Source organism: Opisthorchis viverrini (assembly GCF_000715545.1).
Source record: "Opisthorchis viverrini unplaced genomic scaffold opera_v5_2, whole genome shotgun sequence".
Taxonomy (NCBI): domain Eukaryota; kingdom Metazoa; phylum Platyhelminthes; class Trematoda; order Opisthorchiida; family Opisthorchiidae; genus Opisthorchis; species Opisthorchis viverrini.
In genome coordinates this window covers 4066938-4091259 of record NW_008751658.1, presented here as the reverse complement: position 1 = coordinate 4091259, position 24322 = coordinate 4066938, and the positions used below count along the sequence as shown (strand labels likewise).

Below are 24322 nucleotides of genomic sequence, written 5' to 3'. Positions count from 1 at the left end.
AAGCTGTTGACTTGTCGTGGGGGTCGGGCCTCGGTCTGCAATAATCTTTCAGACTATACTGGCTGGAACTCAGCTCCCAAAAGTTCAAACATACAAGGGGAGAGGTACTATAAAGAGCAGTGAGTCACCATGCCTCGAAAAATCGTAGTACGAGGCTATCTGGAGGTAAAGTCGTATTTTCCTCCTCAGTGGGAGTGTGAAAACAGTAATGTTTCCTTCAGACGAATAGTATGTCTATATTTATGGAATAGCGACGTTGCCTTCCACCGATGAAGGAAGGGTTAGAAAAGATCGGCCCCCAAAACCGCCTACTCTGATTGCTCTATGGTTGATCGTGCCCGCCAGCGCATTACCTAGGACGGTCAAAATATCTTTAAAACCGAAGAATCTGTTGCTGTTCGAAAGGCACCTGTTTTGCGCAGCCGTCTTATGAGTTATTTTGTTATGCCTTACTCCATGTGCCGTCGGGCCAGGCCAGCTGCTTGCAGCCCAGTAACTCCGGGACGGGTCCCTCAACAAAGTCCTCACAACTAATGCCTTGTGGGTCAGATTTTTGAGTCAAAGGCTCAAGGTGGGGTGCCTCAACCAGACTGCCTACTTTGGCCTGGGCAACCGGGAAGTATCATCCGCCCTCACACTTCTTTGATACTGATTGTTCCCCACACTTCACGCACCCAAGTCCTGATCCATTTATCTATATACAAGCTTCTGTTTAGTAAACTAAATAAAAAAGGCCTTATTAAACTCCGGAGGTCTGTGCTATATTGCGGATTTCAACGCTGATACTTCGTAGAAGATTGGGCAGAAGGCGACGCTTGCTCAGACTTTCTCTTCCTTTTTGATCAATGTATGTCCTTTGTTCGAGACATGCATACAAGTCCCCAGTTCGGCCGTATACCTCAAACCGCTTGGGACCAGCCTAGATTTACCGCACTTTACTCCTCGGATGTCCGGTTCTTCTAAGCAGTGGTTTCTGTTATCTACGACTTGAGGGTTGCACTCAGCCCCAGGGCTGAATTCCTCTTTCTGGCTGGATTCCAGTAAACAGTCATCATCATGAACAGCACGCTGTCAATGCTCAACACCGACGCATCGCTGCCGTCCAGTCATGATTTATTTGAAAGCCTTATTGTGAAGAAAAGAATAAAAGTGGATATGGAAGGGACTTAGTGCTATCTTATTACGGTCATTCGGAGGTGCCTACATCTCCGTACACTCATTCAGGCAATCCAGATGGAAAGTGACAACAAGAGTGCCACTGTCAGTGTCTCCAACAAGGCGCAGTGGAGATCACGGGGTCCTCACCCTGGAAGGCGAGTAGGACCGACGGGGCCCAAACGTTTCGTAATCCATTTCATAGCCGTCTGCCAGATCAAGGGTTGGCCGCCTCTCTGTCTCCGTCGCTCTGAATTGAGCACGGTAAACAGCACTCTCTTCAGCAAATGATCGTTTGCTATACGCAATACATGGCCTAACCAACTCAACTTCTGGTGCTGGACATCTTCCTCGATGGAAGTTCCCGTTTCACAACCCAGAAATCGCCTTGTAATTGCCTCTTTATGGATTCTCCGACCAACACACACGAGCTCTAGTCCTGAAACAACGATTGTCGAACACCTGAAGCTGCCTCTGTTTCGCTGCTCGAGTCTCAGTCATACAACAAAATTGTACTGTTAGGTTGATTGATCGCAACAAAATCAATACATCTCGGCGCGAAAACCGGTGTTTGTTTTTTGTCAGCATACGCTCTGACGGACAGCAGCCATGTGGATGGAAAAGACAGCATGTACCGAGATTCGTCACGGTTACTCCGGTTTGGGAAAGGTGTCCTGATTCTGACGTGGTGTGAATGCTCACTTTGGCGGACTGAATCCTGGGGAAGCCTCTGTGGGCACCCGACTCGGAGTTGAGGATTACTCCGCGGATAATAAGGAAGGACCCATTCAGCCATGTGCTGAACGTCATTTGTTCCTATCCAGCACAGAAGCTCACACCATGTAACTTGGGGGCCACCAGCTGCAAACCAGCCATGTTCCCAGTTATGCCATACGGCCATCAAGTGCTGGTTGCGAGATCCAATTCAAGATTGTCTTTCATTTTGAAGCCCACCATTTGACCCTGATCATGGCATTGTGCATACACGCATGCCTATTCGCTTCCCAACCGAAGCAAGTTGATGCAAAGCTGTTCAGTTCACTAGCTCCAAGGCATCTCAGCAATTCAACAATATTAAATTTACTTGGCTGGAAGGCTCCGAGAACTCTGCGGGAACAGTATTCATTTAGATAACTATTGGGGAAGGCAAATAAGCCATTCTAATATATCTTGATACTGTCTGTCTGAGATCGCTCGTTTTCAACAGAAACTGGATTTCGTCATAATCAGCAGCTCTGATTGAAGTCAGAGCGCAGGTCCCTGAAACACCGAATAATGAAGAGCCTATGGGCTCTAATGGAGTGTGAAGACTGGAGAAATGGACGAAGCTTTTGTAGCAAGGACCTTCCGCACCCTGTTACAGCTAATCTGATCAACCAATTGGAAAAGTGTGACTGTTAGCAAGACGATCTCAGCAAAAGATGAGACCTTTGAGCGATCGACTGAACACTGGAGGACAGTTTAGCTGGGTCACCTCAACTCAGCCTCTGAGAGGAAATGAACCTGGGTGGAACGTTAATACCAGACCCTCACCGATGATCGAAGTCCAACGTGCGATCTCATTGCTTAAGCGCAACAAAGCACCTGAACCAGACAGTTTGTAAAGTGCACTCGTGGCTATCCCGACCCAGAGTTTCTAAAGGTTCAACCATGACAAGAAGCCCATTGGGGATCAGCTCGATTAAGGACAGTGAGTCCCCGTACTGTAAGCAATCGTATTACGAGGCGGTCTGGAGGCAAAGTCGTACTGTCCTCTGCGATTGGAGTGTGAAGGCAGTGGGGCGTTTCCCCTAGGTGACCAGCGATGCTGCCTTCCCCCGAGGAAGAACAGGTTAGAAAAGGTCAGCCACAAAACCGCACATTCCGATCGTCCAATGCTTGACCGTGACTGCCAGTGCGTTATTCAATGCGGTCGAAATAATTCTAAAACCAAATAGTCAGGTGCTGCTCAAAAGTCATCTGCTGTGCGCAGCTACACTACACTCCCTGTGCCGTCGGGTAAGGCCGGCCCCCCACACCAAAGTGGGTTGCACTATCCAGTTATTGGCTCCGGGAAGGGTTTCCAAGAAAACCCTAAAAACTGCTGTCTCGTGGTTCAGAATCTTGAGTCAGAGGCTATGGGCAGGGTCCCTGAGCAAAACACTACACCCCCCATTGTTTTGCGGGTCAGACTTTCGATTCAAAGGCTCAAAGTGGGGTACCTCAACATAACCTCCTTCTTCGATCTGGGCAACTGGAATCCAGTTATTGGCTCCGGGAAGGGTTTCCAAGAAAACCCTAAAAACTGCTGTCTCGTGGTTCAGAATCTTGAGTCAGAGGCTATGGGCAGGGTCCCTGAGCAAAACACTACACCCCCCATTGTTTTGCGGGTCAGACTTTCGATTCAAAGGCTCAAAGTGGGGTACCTCAACATAACCTCCTTCTTCGATCTGGGTGGAAGGAAAGTATCATTGGCCCTTGCAGCTCTTCGCTCACCGGCCTTCTCCCTCATTCTTTCCTAACCCATCGTACAATGTAGTGCAATGAACCCATCTGCCAACCTCCTATTCACTGTTCCATGTCTCAACAATCGCTAAGGGAAATAAACCGAAATAATCACCTACTAACCCCAAAAGATCCGATCCATGTTGCAGCCTTCAATGTCCGTACTCTATGACAGGTTGGGCAACAGGCATCTCTTGCTGAAACCTCAGTTTCCCTCTCTATCAATTTATGTTGTCTCCGAAACACACATACAAGCCTCCACTTCGATCGTGCTCCTCAAACTGCTTAGGACGAGTACAGATGTTCCACATTTCACTTTCGGGCATTCGGTGATCCTGACGCAACGGCCCGTGGTATCTCCGGAGTGGGAGTTTCACTCAGTCCCAAGACTGAAAGCGCCTTACTGAACTGAATCCCAGTCGCCTATGCGCTGTGCGGATGTCCGGCTCAATTAAGACTAATGCAGTTTGATGTGGTAAGCGGTGTTTGTTTGTCGTATCAGGATACGCCCCAACAGATAGCGGTTCTGAGACTGAGAAGGACGAGTTTTTTGAAGATCTGTCACAGCTGCTTCGGTCGGCAAGAAGGACGGATATAGTAATCATGGCGGGTGATACGATTGTCCAGTTTGGATGACTAAGTCCGGAAGAATCACAGTTAGGTGGTCGATTTGGAGTCGATGCTGCGCGTACGGATAACGGAGAGCGGCTTCTTCAATTGTGTGCAGATCATCGTCCATTTATGGCCAGTACGAACTTCCAACACAAACGCACACACCAAATTACTTGGAGGCCATCTACCAAAAAAGGTTGTGGACTCCATTGGGCCATATGACTATTAGTTACCGATGGCGAGCCCCAGTTGTGGATTGTCGTTCCTTCTGGGACGCGCAACTGGACTCTGATCACGCGATCGTGCGGGCCCGCTTAGCACTACGCGTGCCGAAATAGAGCGGCTCCGTTCATCAACTTCGACAAGTTTCAGTAGCTGAAGAGTATCGAGCTGATCTGGCTAGAAAGCTACTGGAAACGCACAGTCATGTGGACGACGAAGATTGCTTGAATTATGAGTGGGGGTGAGTCAAAGAAGCAATGCTGTCAGCCTTCAGAACTGTTTGTCCAGCCCATCTGACTGGACTCACTGAACACTAGATAACTTCGAGATCAGCAGATCTTATTGTTGCCAGAAAAGCCATACCATCGCGCACAGATCCATCAAACACCGGATAATCAGTAGCTTGAAGAATGACAGAACGCTGTTGGATTTCGAAGGTCCAGGAGATGGAGAATGCTTTTGTTCCAGACAACAGCCGCGCTCTGTTTCAACTGATCCGATCAACGGATCAGAAGAAAGCAGGTGTCCGTGAGACAATATTCGGAAAATACGGAAAAACAATTCAGCCCCTCAGTCGCCGTCTTGAGCGGTGGGCTGAGCACTCCCAAGAACAGTTCACCTGGTCTCCTTCAGCACAAAGGCTGGAAGGAGCAAGCGGGCCCGAATGGAACATTGACAGCAACCCTTTATCAGCAACCAAAATCCAGCTCGAGATTTTAATCGTGAAGCGCGACAAGGCACGTGGCCCGAATGGTCTACACCCTGCGCTCTTCAAAGAAGGTGGCGAGATCCTGGTGAACAGTCTGACCACTATACTGTAGAAGATTGGGAACGAAAACAGAATACTAGCCGACTGGAGCTGCTGGACCTTAATCCCAGTTTTCAGAAAGGGAGCAATAACATCATGTGGAAATCATCGTGGTATCGGCCTGCTATCGGTCTCATCTACGATGCTCTGTTGCATTGTTTTGCGCAGATTGATGGATTATCGCTGGGTGGGTTTTTCTGGATTTGAAAGCTGCTTTTTATTCTGTCGATCGTCAGCAACTTTGGCAGTGTCTGGCAGTGTCTCTTCCAAATTTCTATCTCTCGTGAGTGCACTGTATGCGACCTCTTATGGGCGCGTGCCAGTATATGGGAAGCTCTCCGTTGAGAAAAGGCTGTCCTCTTTCAACCTTTCCCTTCAACTTTTTTATTGACATGTAATAATCTTTCAGACTATACTGGCTGGAACTCAGCTCCCAAAAGTTCAAACATACAAGGGGAGAGGTACTATAAAGAGCAGTGAGTCACCATGCCTCGAAAAATCGTAGTACGAGGCTATCTGGAGGTAAAGTCGTATTTTCCTCCTCAGTGGGAGTGTGAAAACAGTAATGTTTCCTTCAGACGAATAGTATGTCTATATTTATGGAATAGCGACGTTGCCTTCCACCGATGAAGGAAGGGTTAGAAAAGATCGGCCCCCAAAACCGCCTACTCTGATTGCTCTATGGTTGATCGTGCCCGCCAGCGCATTACCTAGGACGGTCAAAATATCTTTAAAACCGAAGAATCTGTTGCTGTTCGAAAGGCACCTGTTTTGCGCAGCCGTCTTATGAGTTATTTTGTTATGCCTTACTCCATGTGCCGTCGGGCCAGGCCAGCTGCTTGCAGCCCAGTAACTCCGGGACGGGTCCCTCAACAAAGTCCTCACAACTAATGCCTTGTGGGTCAGATTTTTGAGTCAAAGGCTCAAGGTGGGGTGCCTCAACCAGACTGCCTACTTTGGCCTGGGCAACCGGGAAGTATCATCCGCCCTCACACTTCTTTGATACTGATTGTTCCCCACACTTCACGCACCCAAGTCCTGATCCATTTATCTATATACAAGCTTCTGTTTAGTAAACTAAATAAAAAAGGCCTTATTAAACTCCGGAGGTCTGTGCTATATTGCGGATTTCAACGCTGATACTTCGTAGAAGATTGGGCAGAAGGCGACGCTTGCTCAGACTTTCTCTTCCTTTTTGATCAATGTATGTCCTTTGTTCGAGACATGCATACAAGTCCCCAGTTCGGCCGTATACCTCAAACCGCTTGGGACCAGCCTAGATTTACCGCACTTTACTCCTCGGATGTCCGGTTCTTCTAAGCAGTGGTTTCTGTTATCTACGACTTGAGGGTTGCACTCAGCCCCAGGGCTGAATTCCTCTTTCTGGCTGGATTCCAGTAAACAGTCATCATCATGAACAGCACGCTGTCAATGCTCAACACCGACGCATCGCTGCCGTCCAGTCATGATTTATTTGAAAGCCTTATTGTGAAGAAAAGAATAAAAGTGGATATGGAAGGGACTTAGTGCTATCTTATTACGGTCATTCGGAGGTGCCTACATCTCCGTACACTCATTCAGGCAATCCAGATGGAAAGTGACAACAAGAGTGCCACTGTCAGTGTCTCCAACAAGGCGCAGTGGAGATCACGGGGTCCTCACCCTGGAAGGCGAGTAGGACCGACGGGGCCCAAACGTTTCGTAATCCATTTCATAGCCGTCTGCCAGATCAAGGGTTGGCCGCCTCTCTGTCTCCGTCGCTCTGAATTGAGCACGGTAAACAGCACTCTCTTCAGCAAATGATCGTTTGCTATACGCAATACATGGCCTAACCAACTCAACTTCTGGTGCTGGACATCTTCCTCGATGGAAGTTCCCGTTTCACAACCCAGAAATCGCCTTGTAATTGCCTCTTTATGGATTCTCCGACCAACACACACGAGCTCTAGTCCTGAAACAACGATTGTCGAACACCTGAAGCTGCCTCTGTTTCGCTGCTCGAGTCTCAGTCATACAACAAAATTGTACTGTTAGGTTGATTGATCGCAACAAAATCAATACATCTCGGCGCGAAAACCGGTGTTTGTTTTTTGTCAGCATACGCTCTGACGGACAGCAGCCATGTGGATGGAAAAGACAGCATGTACCGAGATTCGTCACGGTTACTCCGGTTTGGGAAAGGTGTCCTGATTCTGACGTGGTGTGAATGCTCACTTTGGCGGACTGAATCCTGGGGAAGCCTCTGTGGGCACCCGACTCGGAGTTGAGGATTACTCCGCGGATAATAAGGAAGGACCCATTCAGCCATGTGCTGAACGTCATTTGTTCCTATCCAGCACAGAAGCTCACACCATGTAACTTGGGGGCCACCAGCTGCAAACCAGCCATGTTCCCAGTTATGCCATACGGCCATCAAGTGCTGGTTGCGAGATCCAATTCAAGATTGTCTTTCATTTTGAAGCCCACCATTTGACCCTGATCATGGCATTGTGCATACACGCATGCCTATTCGCTTCCCAACCGAAGCAAGTTGATGCAAAGCTGTTCAGTTCACTAGCTCCAAGGCATCTCAGCAATTCAACAATATTAAATTTACTTGGCTGGAAGGCTCCGAGAACTCTGCGGGAACAGTATTCATTTAGATAACTATTGGGGAAGGCAAATAAGCCATTCTAATATATCTTGATACTGTCTGTCTGAGATCGCTCGTTTTCAACAGAAACTGGATTTCGTCATAATCAGCAGCTCTGATTGAAGTCAGAGCGCAGGTCCCTGAAACACCGAATAATGAAGAGCCTATGGGCTCTAATGGAGTGTGAAGACTGGAGAAATGGACGAAGCTTTTGTAGCAAGGACCTTCCGCACCCTGTTACAGCTAATCTGATCAACCAATTGGAAAAGTGTGACTGTTAGCAAGACGATCTCAGCAAAAGATGAGACCTTTGAGCGATCGACTGAACACTGGAGGACAGTTTAGCTGGGTCACCTCAACTCAGCCTCTGAGAGGAAATGAACCTGGGTGGAACGTTAATACCAGACCCTCACCGATGATCGAAGTCCAACGTGCGATCTCATTGCTTAAGCGCAACAAAGCACCTGAACCAGACAGTTTGTAAAGTGCACTCGTGGCTATCCCGACCCAGAGTTTCTAAAGGTTCAACCATGACAAGAAGCCCATTGGGGATCAGCTCGATTAAGGACAGTGAGTCCCCGTACTGTAAGCAATCGTATTACGAGGCGGTCTGGAGGCAAAGTCGTACTGTCCTCTGCGATTGGAGTGTGAAGGCAGTGGGGCGTTTCCCCTAGGTGACCAGCGATGCTGCCTTCCCCCGAGGAAGAACAGGTTAGAAAAGGTCAGCCACAAAACCGCACATTCCGATCGTCCAATGCTTGACCGTGACTGCCAGTGCGTTATTCAATGCGGTCGAAATAATTCTAAAACCAAATAGTCAGGTGCTGCTCAAAAGTCATCTGCTGTGCGCAGCTACACTACACTCCCTGTGCCGTCGGGTAAGGCCGGCCCCCCACACCAAAGTGGGTTGCACTATCCAGTTATTGGCTCCGGGAAGGGTTTCCAAGAAAACCCTAAAAACTGCTGTCTCGTGGTTCAGAATCTTGAGTCAGAGGCTATGGGCAGGGTCCCTGAGCAAAACACTACACCCCCCATTGTTTTGCGGGTCAGACTTTCGATTCAAAGGCTCAAAGTGGGGTACCTCAACATAACCTCCTTCTTCGATCTGGGCAACTGGAAAGTATCATTGGCCCTTGCAGCTCTTCGCTCACCGGCCTTCTCCCTCATTCTTTCCTAACCCATCGTACAATGTAGTGCAATGAACCCATCTGCCAACCTCCTATTCACTGTTCCATGTCTCAACAATCGCTAAGGGAAATAAACCGAAATAATCACCTACTAACCCCAAAAGATCCGATCCATGTTGCAGCCTTCAATGTCCGTACTCTATGACAGGTTGGGCAACAGGCATCTCTTGCTGAAACCTCAGTTTCCCTCTCTATCAATTTATGTTGTCTCCGAAACACACATACAAGCCTCCACTTCGATCGTGCTCCTCAAACTGCTTAGGACGAGTACAGATGTTCCACATTTCACTTTCGGGCATTCGGTGATCCTGACGCAACGGCCCGTGGTATCTCCGGAGTGGGAGTTTCACTCAGTCCCAAGACTGAAAGCGCCTTACTGAACTGAATCCCAGTCGCCTATGCGCTGTGCGGATGTCCGGCTCAATTAAGACTAATGCAGTTTGATGTGGTAAGCGGTGTTTGTTTGTCGTATCAGGATACGCCCCAACAGATAGCGGTTCTGAGACTGAGAAGGACGAGTTTTTTGAAGATCTGTCACAGCTGCTTCGGTCGGCAAGAAGGACGGATATAGTAATCATGGCGGGTGATACGATTGTCCAGTTTGGATGACTAAGTCCGGAAGAATCACAGTTAGGTGGTCGATTTGGAGTCGATGCTGCGCGTACGGATAACGGAGAGCGGCTTCTTCAATTGTGTGCAGATCATCGTCCATTTATGGCCAGTACGAACTTCCAACACAAACGCACACACCAAATTACTTGGAGGCCATCTACCAAAAAAGGTTGTGGACTCCATTGGGCCATATGACTATTAGTTACCGATGGCGAGCCCCAGTTGTGGATTGTCGTTCCTTCTGGGACGCGCAACTGGACTCTGATCACGCGATCGTGCGGGCCCGCTTAGCACTACGCGTGCCGAAATAGAGCGGCTCCGTTCATCAACTTCGACAAGTTTCAGTAGCTGAAGAGTATCGAGCTGATCTGGCTAGAAAGCTACTGGAAACGCACAGTCATGTGGACGACGAAGATTGCTTGAATTATGAGTGGGGGTGAGTCAAAGAAGCAATGCTGTCAGCCTTCAGAACTGTTTGTCCAGCCCATCTGACTGGACTCACTGAACACTAGATAACTTCGAGATCAGCAGATCTTATTGTTGCCAGAAAAGCCATACCATCGCGCACAGATCCATCAAACACCGGATAATCAGTAGCTTGAAGAATGACAGAACGCTGTTGGATTTCGAAGGTCCAGGAGATGGAGAATGCTTTTGTTCCAGACAACAGCCGCGCTCTGTTTCAACTGATCCGATCAACGGATCAGAAGAAAGCAGGTGTCCGTGAGACAATATTCGGAAAATACGGAAAAACAATTCAGCCCCTCAGTCGCCGTCTTGAGCGGTGGGCTGAGCACTCCCAAGAACAGTTCACCTGGTCTCCTTCAGCACAAAGGCTGGAAGGAGCAAGCGGGCCCGAATGGAACATTGACAGCAACCCTTTATCAGCAACCAAAATCCAGCTCGAGATTTTAATCGTGAAGCGCGACAAGGCACGTGGCCCGAATGGTCTACACCCTGCGCTCTTCAAAGAAGGTGGCGAGATCCTGGTGAACATTCTGACCACTATACTGTAGAAGATTGGGAACGAAAACAGAATACTAGCCGACTGGAGCTGCTGGACCTTAATCCCAGTTTCAGAAAGGGAAGCAATAACATCATGTGGAAATCATCGTGGTATCGGCCTGCTATCGGTCTCATCTACGATGCTCTGTTGCATTGTTTTGCGCAGATTGATGGATTATCGCGAGAGACAGACTCGTGAGAATCAAGCTGGGTTTCGTCGTGGTCGATGATTCGTAGACCATGTTGATAGGGAGAAATGTCTACGTTGAGACAAATTCTTGAAGAGCGCCACTCCTCCAGACGTCCCACATGGGTTTTTCTGGATTTGAAAGCTGCTTTTTATTCTGTCGATCGTCAGCAACTTTGGCAGTGTCTGGCAGTGTCTCTTCCAAATTTCTATCTCTCGTGAGTGCACTGTATGCGACCTCTTATGGGCGCGTGCCAGTATATGGGAAGCTCTCCGTTGAGAAAAGGCTGTCCTCTTTCAACCTTTCCCTTCAACTTTTTTATTGACATGTTGTTCTCTCTCTGCCTGCCTCTGAAACCTCGGAAGTCGAAATGGTCCAGGGACGTTCCCTCACGGAGATTGAGTATGCGGACGATATTGCTCTCTTTGGTTCAGATCCTTCTCAAATGCAAACGATTTTAAATAACCTAAAATCACTCTGCCGCACGATTTGGCGTGCGTTTCACGTCTGCAAAATGTAAAGTACTGCTACAAGACTGGGTGGGATCAGGCCTACACTTGATTATTGTAGGTGAGCCAATCGACGTGGTAGATAAATTTTTTCACCTGTACAGCCGTACAAGTCCCGGTGCGCTGGCTGGCGATGAGATTATTTCTCGAATCGGAAAGATCAGGGCAGCTTATGCCAACCTCCGACACTTATGGCGCCGACGTTATGTGAGTTTGTCTGTCAAGAGAAGAGTTTACACTGCAATGGTGCGATCCATACTGCTTTATAGATCAGAGACGTGGCGCCTACGCGCAGAGGACACACGGTGGATGTCAGTGTTTGACCATCGGTGTTTTCGACACATCGGTGAGGTCTGGTGGAAGCATCGCATTAGTAATGCTGCGGTACGCCAGATGGTCATAGAAAGAAGAAGCTTTCCCGGGATAGATGAATTACTCACGCTTCATCCCAGTTAGCACCGTTGCATTAACTTCTGCAGCATATTTGCGCCCGCACGCGGAAATTTGCGCTCGGTTTCCGCAGATTTCTGCACCCGGATGCGGAAAATCCCTACTCACTGTCGGAATTCCCGAACCCAGTCCGCACTTAGCTATAGTCGTCCGGTGCGTTATCGGTCTCATCTACGATGCTCTGTTGCATTGTTTTGCGCAGATTGATGGATTATCGCGAGAGACAGACTCGTGAGAATCAAGCTGGGTTTCGTCGTGGTCGATGATTCGTAGACCATGTTGATAGGGAGAAATGTCTACGTTGAGACAAATTCTTGAAGAGCGCCACTCCTCCAGACGTCCCACATGGGTTTTTCTGGATTTGAAAGCTGCTTTTTATTCTGTCGATCGTCAGCAACTTTGGCAGTGTCTGGCAGTGTCTCTTCCAAATTTCTATCTCTCGTGAGTGCACTGTATGCGACCTCTTATGGGCGCGTGCCAGTATATGGGAAGCTCTCCGTTGAGAAAAGGCTGTCCTCTTTCAACCTTTCCCTTCAACTTTTTTATTGACATGTTGTTTGAAATTTCTCTGCCTGCCTCTGAAACCTCGGAAGTCGAAATGGTCCAGGGACGTTCCCTCACGGAGATTGAGTATGCGGACGATATTGCTCTCTTTGGTTCAGATCCTTCTCAAATGCAAACGATTTTAAATAACCTAAAATCACTCTGCCGCACGATTTGGCGTGCGTTTCACGTCTGCAAAATGTAAAGTACTGCTACAAGACTGGGTGGGATCAGGCCTACACTTGATTATTGTAGGTGAGCCAATCGACGTGGTAGATAAATTTTTTCACCTGTACAGCCGTACAAGTCCCGGTGCGCTGGCTGGCGATGAGATTATTTCTCGAATCGGAAAGATCAGGGCAGCTTATGCCAACCTCCGACACTTATGGCGCCGACGTTATGTGAGTTTGTCTGTCAAGAGAAGAGTTTACACTGCAATGGTGCGATCCATACTGCTTTATAGATCAGAGACGTGGCGCCTACGCGCAGAGGACACACGGTGGATGTCAGTGTTTGACCATCGGTGTTTTCGACACATCGGTGAGGTCTGGTGGAAGCATCGCATTAGTAATGCTGCGGTACGCCAGATGGTCATAGAAAGAAGAAGCTTTCCCGGGATAGATGAATTACTCACGCTTCATCCCAGTTAGCACCGTTGCATTAACTTCTGCAGCATATTTGCGCCCGCACGCGGAAATTTGCGCTCGGTTTCCGCAGATTTCTGCACCCGGATGCGGAAAATCCCTACTCACTGTCGGAATTCCCGAACCCAGTCCGCACTTAGCTATAGTCGTCCGGTGCGTGAATTTAGCCCATTATAGGCATCTATTTCTCCCTTTGCAATTCGCTAACTTTCTAAATAATATGCTCCCGTGCCCTGATAACCCATCTACCCCCACACCTTTTCTCAGTATATTACCGTCCTGGATATAAATAAGTGTTTTCAAGTAACCTATATAAGTTACGCTGGTTAGGATATGTACACCGCATGTCAGAAGACCGCTTGCCTCTCAGAACTCTTTCCGCCTAGTCCTGTAGTGTGTAGAAGAGGCTGACAGGTGGGAAGTGCATGGCCTGCCAACGAAGGACGAAAACACTAACCAGCACTAACAGTAATCGTCGACTGCCGCCTCCCTGGATGGGGACCCCGGGATTCAAATCACCAATGGTTAACAACATGGGCAGAAATGGCCCAATCGCGCGGTCAGTGGCGCTCGTGGATCAAAGCTATCGCCTTCAGTGCGTGGTTACTCAAATTCCAAACAAACTGAACATGCTTCCGCCCCCAAGGTTTGGTTGTATGTTCCAACTTCCCGTTTTCCGGTGATCAAAACTGTAGCAACTGGAACCAATATGCTTATGGTACGCCGTTTATAGTTGATAAATTGAATTGAATTGACTCTTGGCTATCCGGACGACCCAAGTTAAGGATGTACTTAATGAGGAAAGAATCCTGGCAGGACAGAGTGCCTAAACCGTATTTACTACTTTCCAAAAGAATGCAGTAACGCAGTGTGAAAACTACATGGCATCAGCCTTGTATTCATAGTTTCCTAGGCACACCTGGCATTTTCCTACGAATTTTGATCCATCATCTAGGAAGTCAGATTCGTGAGAATCGATCCGGCCCTTGCCCTGGTAGAAGTTGCATCGATCATCTCTTTATTTCGCAACAAGTGTCCCTCCTTACAACGGCCAACAATAGTGGCTTTTCTCCATCTCAGATGTTTTCTCTCCATTGATCGTCAGAAGCTATGGCAGTGTCTGTAAATGATGGCTGTCCCCTCTAAATTCTTATGTAGGCTCCAAATGATGACTCAAGTGGTTAGAGCGCAAAATTACTGACCGCAAGATCCGTGGTTCGAACCCTATCTCTGCCTCTCGACTTCCCTGTCTAGGCTTGGGCAACCTGGCAACTAGGCACCGGAAGGGTGTTACAGATGAGTGAGGCTCCATATACCACTTCCTGTGAACGTGAACGTGTCTACGACAACTTCTCTGAGTTCATCGCATCCAGTAGTGTCAGGCAGGGATATGTTCTGTAGCCATTACTCTTTAACTTCCCAGTTGATATGCAGCTTGAGTCTACTTTAGCTGCCCCTAACGTGTAGGGGATCGGAATACTAACGTGGCGTTAGCCGGTAAGCATCGAGAGTACCGGTGCTGTTGCTTTCCTCGTATCAAACTCTTTAGAAATGAAAACCATTTTAAACATTCTAAATAATTTTGCTGCTCAGTTCGGTATGAATGTACCACCTATAAATTGTTAGTGCAGGATTGGGTAAGATCAAATCCAAACCTCATGCTTGCAGGTGAACTGATCGATTTGGTAGGTAGGTTTGTCTATCTGTACAGCTGCATATGACCCGGCGGAGTGGCGAAAGACAAAACCGTTTCCTGGATTGGGAAGTCAAGGGCAGCGTTCGCTAACCTCTGACATTTGTGACGTCGGTGTGACAGCAGCTTGTCTGTCAAGATAAGAGTGTACTATGCCACTGTCCAATCTGTCCTACTTTATGGATCAGAGGTGGGGTTGCTGTGTGCGGAGGGTCTTCGGAAAATGTGCTCGACCGTCCGTGTCTCCGAAGCTTTCCTCGGGCCTGGTTGAAACATCAGATCAGTAATGCTGAAGTATGTCATATGGTCATCCAGAAAGTTCATTGTTCCTCGATAGATCAGCTGATCACAATATGCAGGCTACGCTGTTTAGGTCATGTGATTCCTATGCCAGAGGACCGTTTGCACTCTAGGGCGCTGTTCGCCCAGTCCTCTATCTGATGGGACGCCCGAGAGGCGGCAGTCCGTGACTTGGCAATGAAGCATAGAAGGCCGTCAAATCAGTCTGGTTGGTAACTGGTGTCTTCCAGACTGGGAACCGGGGGTCAAGATTAACTAAGGACTGACAGAAATGTTCCACGCAGTCAATGGCTATATCAGCTATAGCCTTAACTGTGTTGCTTTCACTTCTTGTCATATTGAACAAGCAGATCCATTTTTTGTCAGTAAACAGATTGGGCCACCGCCTCTAACGCGTGACTGTTATTTCTTCATTATCCTTGTCCTGGATGAAATATGTTGTGGAAGCTGGAATCACCACACCTTGGTGCGCGGTTTTCGAGCTTAGGAAAACTCAGATTTATCATCCTCGTTACACGCAACGCATTTGCAGCACATGGATGAGCATCTACTCATGTTTTTCCTCCCAAGCGGACTATATTTTAATAGAAATGTGATAAACATCGTCTGTTGAGTACTGTAGGTCTCACTGTAGGTCAGAATCCTGAAGGTGGTGTGATTCGGGCCACGTCTTTGTAAGCGCAGCGCCTGAAAACAACCTTGCAATCGGCCACCCAAGCTGCGTTCTACATAACTGACGTTTATTGCAAACCCGAAAATGTTCGTTGGGATCTCAGACGCGTTCGGTCTTCTAATTATTGCCAAGTATCCACGGAATTCTCGAGCCAAAAACGTCCATGCAACAGATTGTCGCATCATTCCTCGCCACAGAGATTGTTTTTCCTCCAACCAACTCTTTGGGCATATCTGGCCAACGTCTTCAGCTAATACAGAAAAGATTATAGAGCCTATTGGTCATAAGCGTCCAAGTGTCGGCAAATACTCACAACTTCTTCGATTGATCCATCGCACTCTGGGCCAAAATCATCGGTGTTGAACACTGATGTCATGCTATCGATGATGATGATGATGATGATGATGATGATGATACCCAACAAACGGTCTGCTACTAACGATAAGCTAATAATAGACTACAGGAAACCGAGGAAGTTGGCTGAACAAATCGACCCACATCCCACCCTCTTTCTACATCAAATAACACAGCCTCCATTCCATACATCGTCGAGTGAGCTGGAGAGGACTCAGTGGTTAAGGTGCAAATTAATTACTGGGTAACATGGCAGTGTCTCAGCCCTCTGGTACGGCAGGTATGCACCGATTGTGTTACAGCCGAACAAGCATACAGTTAATTTCGACTCTTCGGGCTACGTTGGATAAACAGAAAAATTAATAACATTGAAAAATGAAAACTTTACTTTTGACGGAAATATACAATGCGTGTTTTCCGTTTCCGTTGTAGTCTCTCCAGAAGTTTTCTTTTCAATGGTGGTTGCCGAAGTTTTTGTCAATGGATTTAGACACTTTCGGTAGCCAAAAAATGTTAACAGGGGATGTTCGAGCTATTAGTTTGTCAGCCTGATGGAAAATACCATCAAAATATCTACCTCACTACTGATACATGTCTTGGAGAAGCGAGTCCTACATTAAACCAGACCAGGAATGCTTTTGCTCTTGTTTTGGTGTACAACTGTGGGTTCCCGAAACTAATCACCGCTTGCTTCGTTGACTTCCATGCGGAGTCTGGCTCAGATAATAATGAAAATAATAATAGTTGTTCGATTAGAAACGAATGCTTAAAGGACAATGTACTTCACAGCAGATATGACTGTTCAACTCTTCTACCATCCTTATTGCTCAAGAGAAGTGGCTCGCGTCGACCTAACTTCACGCCCCCGAACAAATAGTGGCCCTCCGATTTTTACTGATGCACCCCAGCGGGAATTTCACCCTCTGAGCTGACAATCTCCGTAAACCACTTGTGGCGAATTCTGAAGTTACATTGGGACGATAAGGTATCTTGTGCTGTATTATTATTTTGCGTCTTTACAACTTCATCCAACAGTACTGGCTACAGTGGTTTGGATGCGTCATCGGCCAGTCAGATTTCCAAACGTGAATACCACCCATATTCCCGCTATCCCGCTCAGGGTTATACCACTGTATTGCAGAACATTTTAAAATTTTATTCACAACAGTTAGAACCGCTATCGAGCTGCTTTATTCCTGTAAGGTCTATGATGTGGACTGAAAACTGGATGATTCTGTGATCGGACTTCGCTGCTGTCTACACTCCCTGAGCTGCAATGGTCCGGGGTATTCCTGAAGCCACCTTCGTCAGAGGGAAAGTCGACGAAATCACATAGACAAGAGAGCAAATACCAGTTGGTGCTAAAGTTGAAACACTCAACATTCTTTGCGTCCTTCCAACACGGCAGATATTTAATGGTGGTCATCTCGGTTGGCACATACGTTTTGAGCAGACATTACCAGAGCTTCCTGGTAGCGTCATCGTACATATTGGTTTAGGTAACTGAAACAGTGAGCAGTGAAGATCTGTTCATACAAACCTCAAGCCATATTTCTGCACAACTGACAGATTCAATATGGATACTCAAGCAGAAGCGACCATCTTATACCACATGGTCTAGTATGCTTCATTTCTTTGGTCTTTGAAATTTTGTGCTTGATGCCTCGTCTATCAGTCGATGACGATCTTATTGCGAACCCTTACGCATGGCACCAGGCGTCGCTTATTTTTCATTATTTTATTTATTTGTTATTTGCATACATGCTCATACCCTAATCAGATCTCATTAAGTGCTGTCATGGTTGTTTTTTCTTCAATATGTTTGGCAACGTACTAATATCGAGCAGCACCTCAGGCCTAATTGTTTCGATATGTTTGTCCTCAGAAATTTTGTCAGAGACAGTGACTACACTCTTGTGTGTTGCCCCTTTTTAGCTGTTGACTTCCTCTCATACATGTGCCGTTAAACTAGTCCGCTAAGTGACCTACCGGGAGGAGAACTTTGTGCTGTTCTGCGCAAACAATTGGCCAATGACGCAGTCGATCGTCATTCAAGGTTGGTAGTAACTTCAACCGGAAACTAACTACCTTTAGTTGGACAATGCGGTAACCAAATCGGAAATCGGTTTTGGAATCTTGCGCTACGTGAGCATTCTTTCGCCAATGAGGTATGTATTGTCTATTTCAAATACACAGTCTGATCAACTATTAGAAAGCTATCTACGACAGCGCTCTTTCAACATTCTTCATCAATGGCGCCGCAGACAATGGAGGTTATTTACCTGTTGTATCGGGCCTAAAAGCTCGGGTACGTGGCACCATTCGTTTTCTCTCACAGGGTTTTGTAGGCTGTTCTGGTAGACATGGAGGAAGGAGTGGTCGGTGAATTGTTTAAAAGCCCCTTGCGGAACATTTATGATAATCGGTTCCTGATCACAGATGTCTCTGGATCTGGAAACAATTGGTAGGCCACCTTCTCCGCTGCACACTATTACGGACATAGGGCCGTTGGGAAGTACTTTTACGGCACACGTTATCATGACGAACTCAAAGAAGTCGTTCGGAAGTCTGTTGAGCTATGTGACTGTCTGCAGTGCTTCTTCCTTATCCACTCTTTAGGAGGCGGAACAGGGTCAGGGGTGGGCACCCACCTACTTAAAATATTGGCTGATGAATATCCTAACGTCTATCGGTAAGATATGTACATTTCTGCTAAGGTTGCCACTGCAGAATTGTTACAGCAGTTTTCCCTTCAATGGACGATGATGTTATTACTTCTCCATACAATACTGTGCTTGGGATCAGTCAGCTGACCGAACTGGCTGATTGTGTCCTGCCAGTGGACAATCTGGCGTTGACCGGTATGATTGGACGACTGAAAGGCAGTTCAACCAAGCCTGTTCCTAAGGAACCTTCACTAAGAAGCAACGACACAACAAAGCAGCAGTCCAGTTCCAATTGGCCAGTCACTGCGACACCCATTGATACTGCAGCTAATGGAAAGGCATTTGACGAGATGAACAACATTGTTGCCAATATGCTGTTAAATTTGACCAGGTTAGTAGCTTATCTTTCAAACACCGCGGTATGCAAACAATGTTGATCTACCGTTTCGCGCCGGCATGAGTTTTTCTACAGCTTCCTCGCAGACATGTACACAAACATCCGTCCAAAGAGCCCTAGCTGATGCTTATCAGATGATTGGCTGAACATCAGGAAACCTTCCTCGGATCCCCCATATATCTGTTAGCAAAATCCTGTTGGCGGAAACAGAGCGCCACACACTCCAGACATCTTTCTTCAACATACATGTGTCATTAATGATTGTCAGTTACCTGATTCCGTATATCATTTTGTGATGAGTGGGACCATGCCGCCTGTCATGTTCCACAATGCACTATGACACACACAGTACCCTACTTTTTGATTACTAAGCTAATTTTAGTAGAGTTAATTATTCCCTTGTGTGTGCGCCTTAAAATAATATAGACAGATTATTTCTAAACCAGCCTTTTCCATCTACTCCAGTTCCTCACGGTTTGAAGGCACTATGAACGTGGATATCAACGAAATCAGTATGAATTTGGTGCCATTCCCAAGGCTCCATTATCTCATCGCAGCTCAGAGTCCTTTGACGAACACCAACCAGACCGTTGCCCCCCGAAAGTGAGCACAACTACATCATTGCATAACATAGATACCGTGAAGTCCCCTAGGTAGGGTGTGCACCTGTTTTGACTTCACACTTTAGTGACAGATGATTGATATTTGCATTCAAATTAATTCTGCATTAGCAATTTTGAGGTGGTGATTACCAAAGTCAAGCTATCTTTGCAAGATGGGATCTACTGCGGTCATCTGACATCACAGTGACCCACCTGTGCATATAATCGTGTATTGTGACCTTGATCTAGCACCATTTGTTCTCTTACTTGATAGAGTGGATCAACTCTTCGCTGACGCATTCACGCGCGACTTTCAACTGATATCCGCTGACCCGTGTCGCCATACTTATTTGGCTGCTGCGCTCCTCGTTCGCGGTTCGGTGACGGCCTCGGACATACGCCGTAACATAGACAGGTAAGTGGATAGCCAGAAACTTTCACTCATCATGGATCAGAGGGACTTCTTTTTAGCGAGATCAAGCAAACTCAAGAGGAAGACCCAGGCGGAAGACCCGCAAACGGAATTCCACTCTGACATCTCAGACCTATGTTTCAAGAACGTGAAACAGCCGCTCCCATGGTTACTCGTGCTACTCATTTGGGACAAACTACTTGAAGTCCGTTAGTAGCCCAAACGCTGCCCTGTGATTTACTGTGGCTCCATGAAGGGAATTCCACATCCGTATGTCGGGCTAGAGCGAGTGAACCTGCTCGCTTACCTGAATTTTGTTTTGATGTCGAAACAAACCCATGAACTAGGCGCATTAATTCCCCGTCTCATTGTGAGGCGTGTCACTGGAACATGGACTGGCCACGTTATCGCACGGAAACTCCCCTCAGTAAACTTCTAGTGCCGTTGTCGACAGTGAACCCGATCCCCAACACGAGAGTCCGGGGTCCATCCTGTTTTTCTATTATAAATTACGGAAATTACGCAAAGAGTATTGTCATCAGTTTTATTGACAAAGGACTTATCAAGTAGATCACCTGAAATTTCGATTTCCAGCCGAAGGATGCCAAAAATTTGCATGGCGTTTTACAAACAAGTATTAAAAGTAATTTTCAACCTGTTTTTATCTTCTCAGCAAGCTGGTCCTGTCTGACCAGGTGTTACTGGTGCTCTGAAGAGGTGCAGCCAAAAATACACCTGGATGGATTACTGAATACATTCCAGTGGATTTCGAGAAAGGGTGTCAATATACTGTTGACGTTACTATTTCGGTTATGTATGGAGATTCAGGTAAAAAATGCATGGTAAAAATGTATGTTTGGGTAACGAGCCCTCTGTCAGTTTTCACCAGCCGTCTGGAGGTAAAGTCGTACTGTCCTCTGCGATAGGAGTGTAAAGGCAGTAAGGTGTTTTCCCCTAAGCAATCATCATTTTCATATTAATGGAAATAGCGATGCTGCCTTCCCCCGCGGAAGGACGGGGCTAAAAAGATCGGTCTTAAGAACCGCACACTCCGATTGCCCAACTGTTGATCGTGACCACCAGCGCGTTATTCAGTACGGTCGAAATACTTTTGTAACCAAATAGTCAGGTGCTGCTCAGAAGGCAACTACTATGCGCAGTTGCACCAGCAGTGAGCCAACGCCCTACTCCATGTGCTGTCGGGCCAGGTCAGCCCTCCACACCCAAGTGGGTCGGACTATTCAGTCATTGGATTCGGGAAGGGTCCCCAAGAAAACCGTAGACCAGGCATAGAAAACAAAGCTGCTGACACGCTTTCTCGGAGTGTCTGTGCGAACACTTCATCTCACCTGGATCTAAAACGCTTACACACAACCCTGTGTCATCCTGGAGCAACACGCATGATGCATTTCCTTCGTGTCAAGAATCTTTCATTCTCCCTGGAGGATATCCATAATCAGCAGCTCTGATTGAAGTCAGAGCGCAGGTCCCTGAAACACCGAATAATGAAGAGCCTATGGGCTCTAATGGAGTGTGAAGACTGGAGAAATGGACGAAGCTTTTGTAGCAAGGACCTTCCGCACCCTGTTACAGCTAATCTGATCAACCAATTGGAAAAGTGTGACTGTTAGCAAGACGATCTCAGCAAAAGATGAGACCTTTGAGCGATCGACTGAACACTGGAGGACAGTTTAGCTGGGTCACCTCAACTCAGCCTCTGAGAGGAAATGAACCTGGGTGGAACGTTAATACCAGACCCTCACCGATGATCGAAGTCCAACGTGCGATCTCATTGCTTAAGCGCAACAAAGCACCTGAACCAGACAGTTTGTAAAGTGCACTCGTGGCTATCCCGACCCAGAGTTTCTAAAGGTTCAACCATGACAAGAAGCCCATTGGGGATCAGCTCGATTAAGGACAGTGAGTCCCCGTACTGTAAGCAATCGTATTACGAGGCGGTCTGGAGGCAAAGTCGTACTGTCCTCTGCGATTGGAGTGTGAAGGCAGTGGGGCGTTTCCCCTAGGTGACCAGCGATGCTGCCTTCCCCCGAGGAAGAACAGGTTAGAAAAGGTCAGCCACAAAACCGCACATTCCGATCGTCCAATGCTTGACCGTGACTGCCAGTGCGTTATTCAATGCGGTCGAAATAATTCTAAAACCAAATAGTCAGGTGCTGCTCAAAAGTCATCTGCTGTGCGCAGCTACACTACACTCCCTGTGCCGTCGGGTAAGGCCGGCCCCCCACACCAAAGTGGGTTGCACTATCCAGTTATTGGCTCCGGGAAGGGTTTCCAAGAAAACCCTAAAAACTGCTGTCTCGTGGTTCAGAATCTTGAGTCAGAGGCTATGGGCAGGGTCCCTGAGCAAAACACTACACCCCCCATTGTTTTGCGGGTCAGACTTTCGATTCAAAGGCTCAAAGTGGGGTACCTCAACATAACCTCCTTCTTCGATCTGGGCAACTGGAAAGTATCATTGGCCCTTGCAGCTCTTCGCTCACCGGCCTTCTCCCTCATTCTTTCCTAACCCATCGTACAATGTAGTGCAATGAACCCATCTGCCAACCTCCTATTCACTGTTCCATGTCTCAACAATCGCTAAGGGAAATAAACCGAAATAATCACCTACTAACCCCAAAAGATCCGATCCATGTTGCAGCCTTCAATGTCCGTACTCTATGACAGGTTGGGCAACAGGCATCTCTTGCTGAAACCTCAGTTTCCCTCTCTATCAATTTATGTTGTCTCCGAAACACACATACAAGCCTCCACTTCGATCGTGCTCCTCAAACTGCTTAGGACGAGTACAGATGTTCCACATTTCACTTTCGGGCATTCGGTGATCCTGACGCAACGGCCCGTGGTATCTCCGGAGTGGGAGTTTCACTCAGTCCCAAGACTGAAAGCGCCTTACTGAACTGAATCCCAGTCGCCTATGCGCTGTGCGGATGTCCGGCTCAATTAAGACTAATGCAGTTTGATGTGGTAAGCGGTGTTTGTTTGTCGTATCAGGATACGCCCCAACAGATAGCGGTTCTGAGACTGAGAAGGACGAGTTTTTTGAAGATCTGTCACAGCTGCTTCGGTCGGCAAGAAGGACGGATATAGTAATCATGGCGGGTGATACGATTGTCCAGTTTGGATGACTAAGTCCGGAAGAATCACAGTTAGGTGGTCGATTTGGAGTCGATGCTGCGCGTACGGATAACGGAGAGCGGCTTCTTCAATTGTGTGCAGATCATCGTCCATTTATGGCCAGTACGAACTTCCAACACAAACGCACACACCAAATTACTTGGAGGCCATCTACCAAAAAAGGTTGTGGACTCCATTGGGCCATATGACTATTAGTTACCGATGGCGAGCCCCAGTTGTGGATTGTCGTTCCTTCTGGGACGCGCAACTGGACTCTGATCACGCGATCGTGCGGGCCCGCTTAGCACTACGCGTGCCGAAATAGAGCGGCTCCGTTCATCAACTTCGACAAGTTTCAGTAGCTGAAGAGTATCGAGCTGATCTGGCTAGAAAGCTACTGGAAACGCACAGTCATGTGGACGACGAAGATTGCTTGAATTATGAGTGGGGGTGAGTCAAAGAAGCAATGCTGTCAGCCTTCAGAACTGTTTGTCCAGCCCATCTGACTGGACTCACTGAACACTAGATAACTTCGAGATCAGCAGATCTTATTGTTGCCAGAAAAGCCATACCATCGCGCACAGATCCATCAAACACCGGATAATCAGTAGCTTGAAGAATGACAGAACGCTGTTGGATTTCGAAGGTCCAGGAGATGGAGAATGCTTTTGTTCCAGACAACAGCCGCGCTCGTTTTCAACTGATCCGATCAACGGATCAGAAGAAAGCAGGTGTCCGTGAGACAATATTCGGAAAATACGGAAAAACAATTCACCCCTCAGTCCGCCGTCTTGAGCGGTGGGCTGAGCACTCCCAAGAACAGTTCACCTGGTCTCCTTCAGCACAAAGGCTGGAAGGAGCAAGCGGGCCCGAATGGAACATTGACAGCAACCCTTTATCAGCAACCAAAATCCAGCTCGAGATTTTAATCGTGAAGCGCGACAAGGCACGTGGCCCGAATGGTCTACACCCTGCGCTCTTCAAAGAAGGTGGCGAGATCCTGGTGAACAGTCTGACCACTATACTGTAGAAGATTGGG

The 24322-nt window shown here is 47.5% G+C and overlaps 2 protein-coding genes across 2 annotated transcripts; both read left to right on the top strand.

Moving 5' to 3' along the window:
- Nucleotides 1–13384: 13384 nt before the first annotated feature.
- T265_12496 (hypothetical protein) lies at nt 13385–18432 on the top strand (the record flags this gene model as incomplete). The annotated part of the gene is given in 7 exon segments (XM_009164020.1): nt 13385–13444; nt 13453–13730; nt 14015–14169; nt 14645–14740; nt 14763–14854; nt 14868–15122; nt 18166–18432. Coding segments are annotated over 7 exon segments (1203 nt in total).
- Nucleotides 18433–18826: 394 nt separating this feature from the next.
- T265_00246 (hypothetical protein) lies at nt 18827–20861 on the top strand (the record flags this gene model as incomplete). Its single annotated transcript, XM_009163954.1, has 4 exons — nt 18827–19128; nt 19600–19737; nt 20011–20151; nt 20822–20861. 4 exons carry the CDS (start codon nt 18827–18829, stop codon nt 20859–20861), a joined length of 621 nt encoding a protein of 206 aa, XP_009162218.1.
- Nucleotides 20862–24322: the final 3461 nt, after the last annotated feature.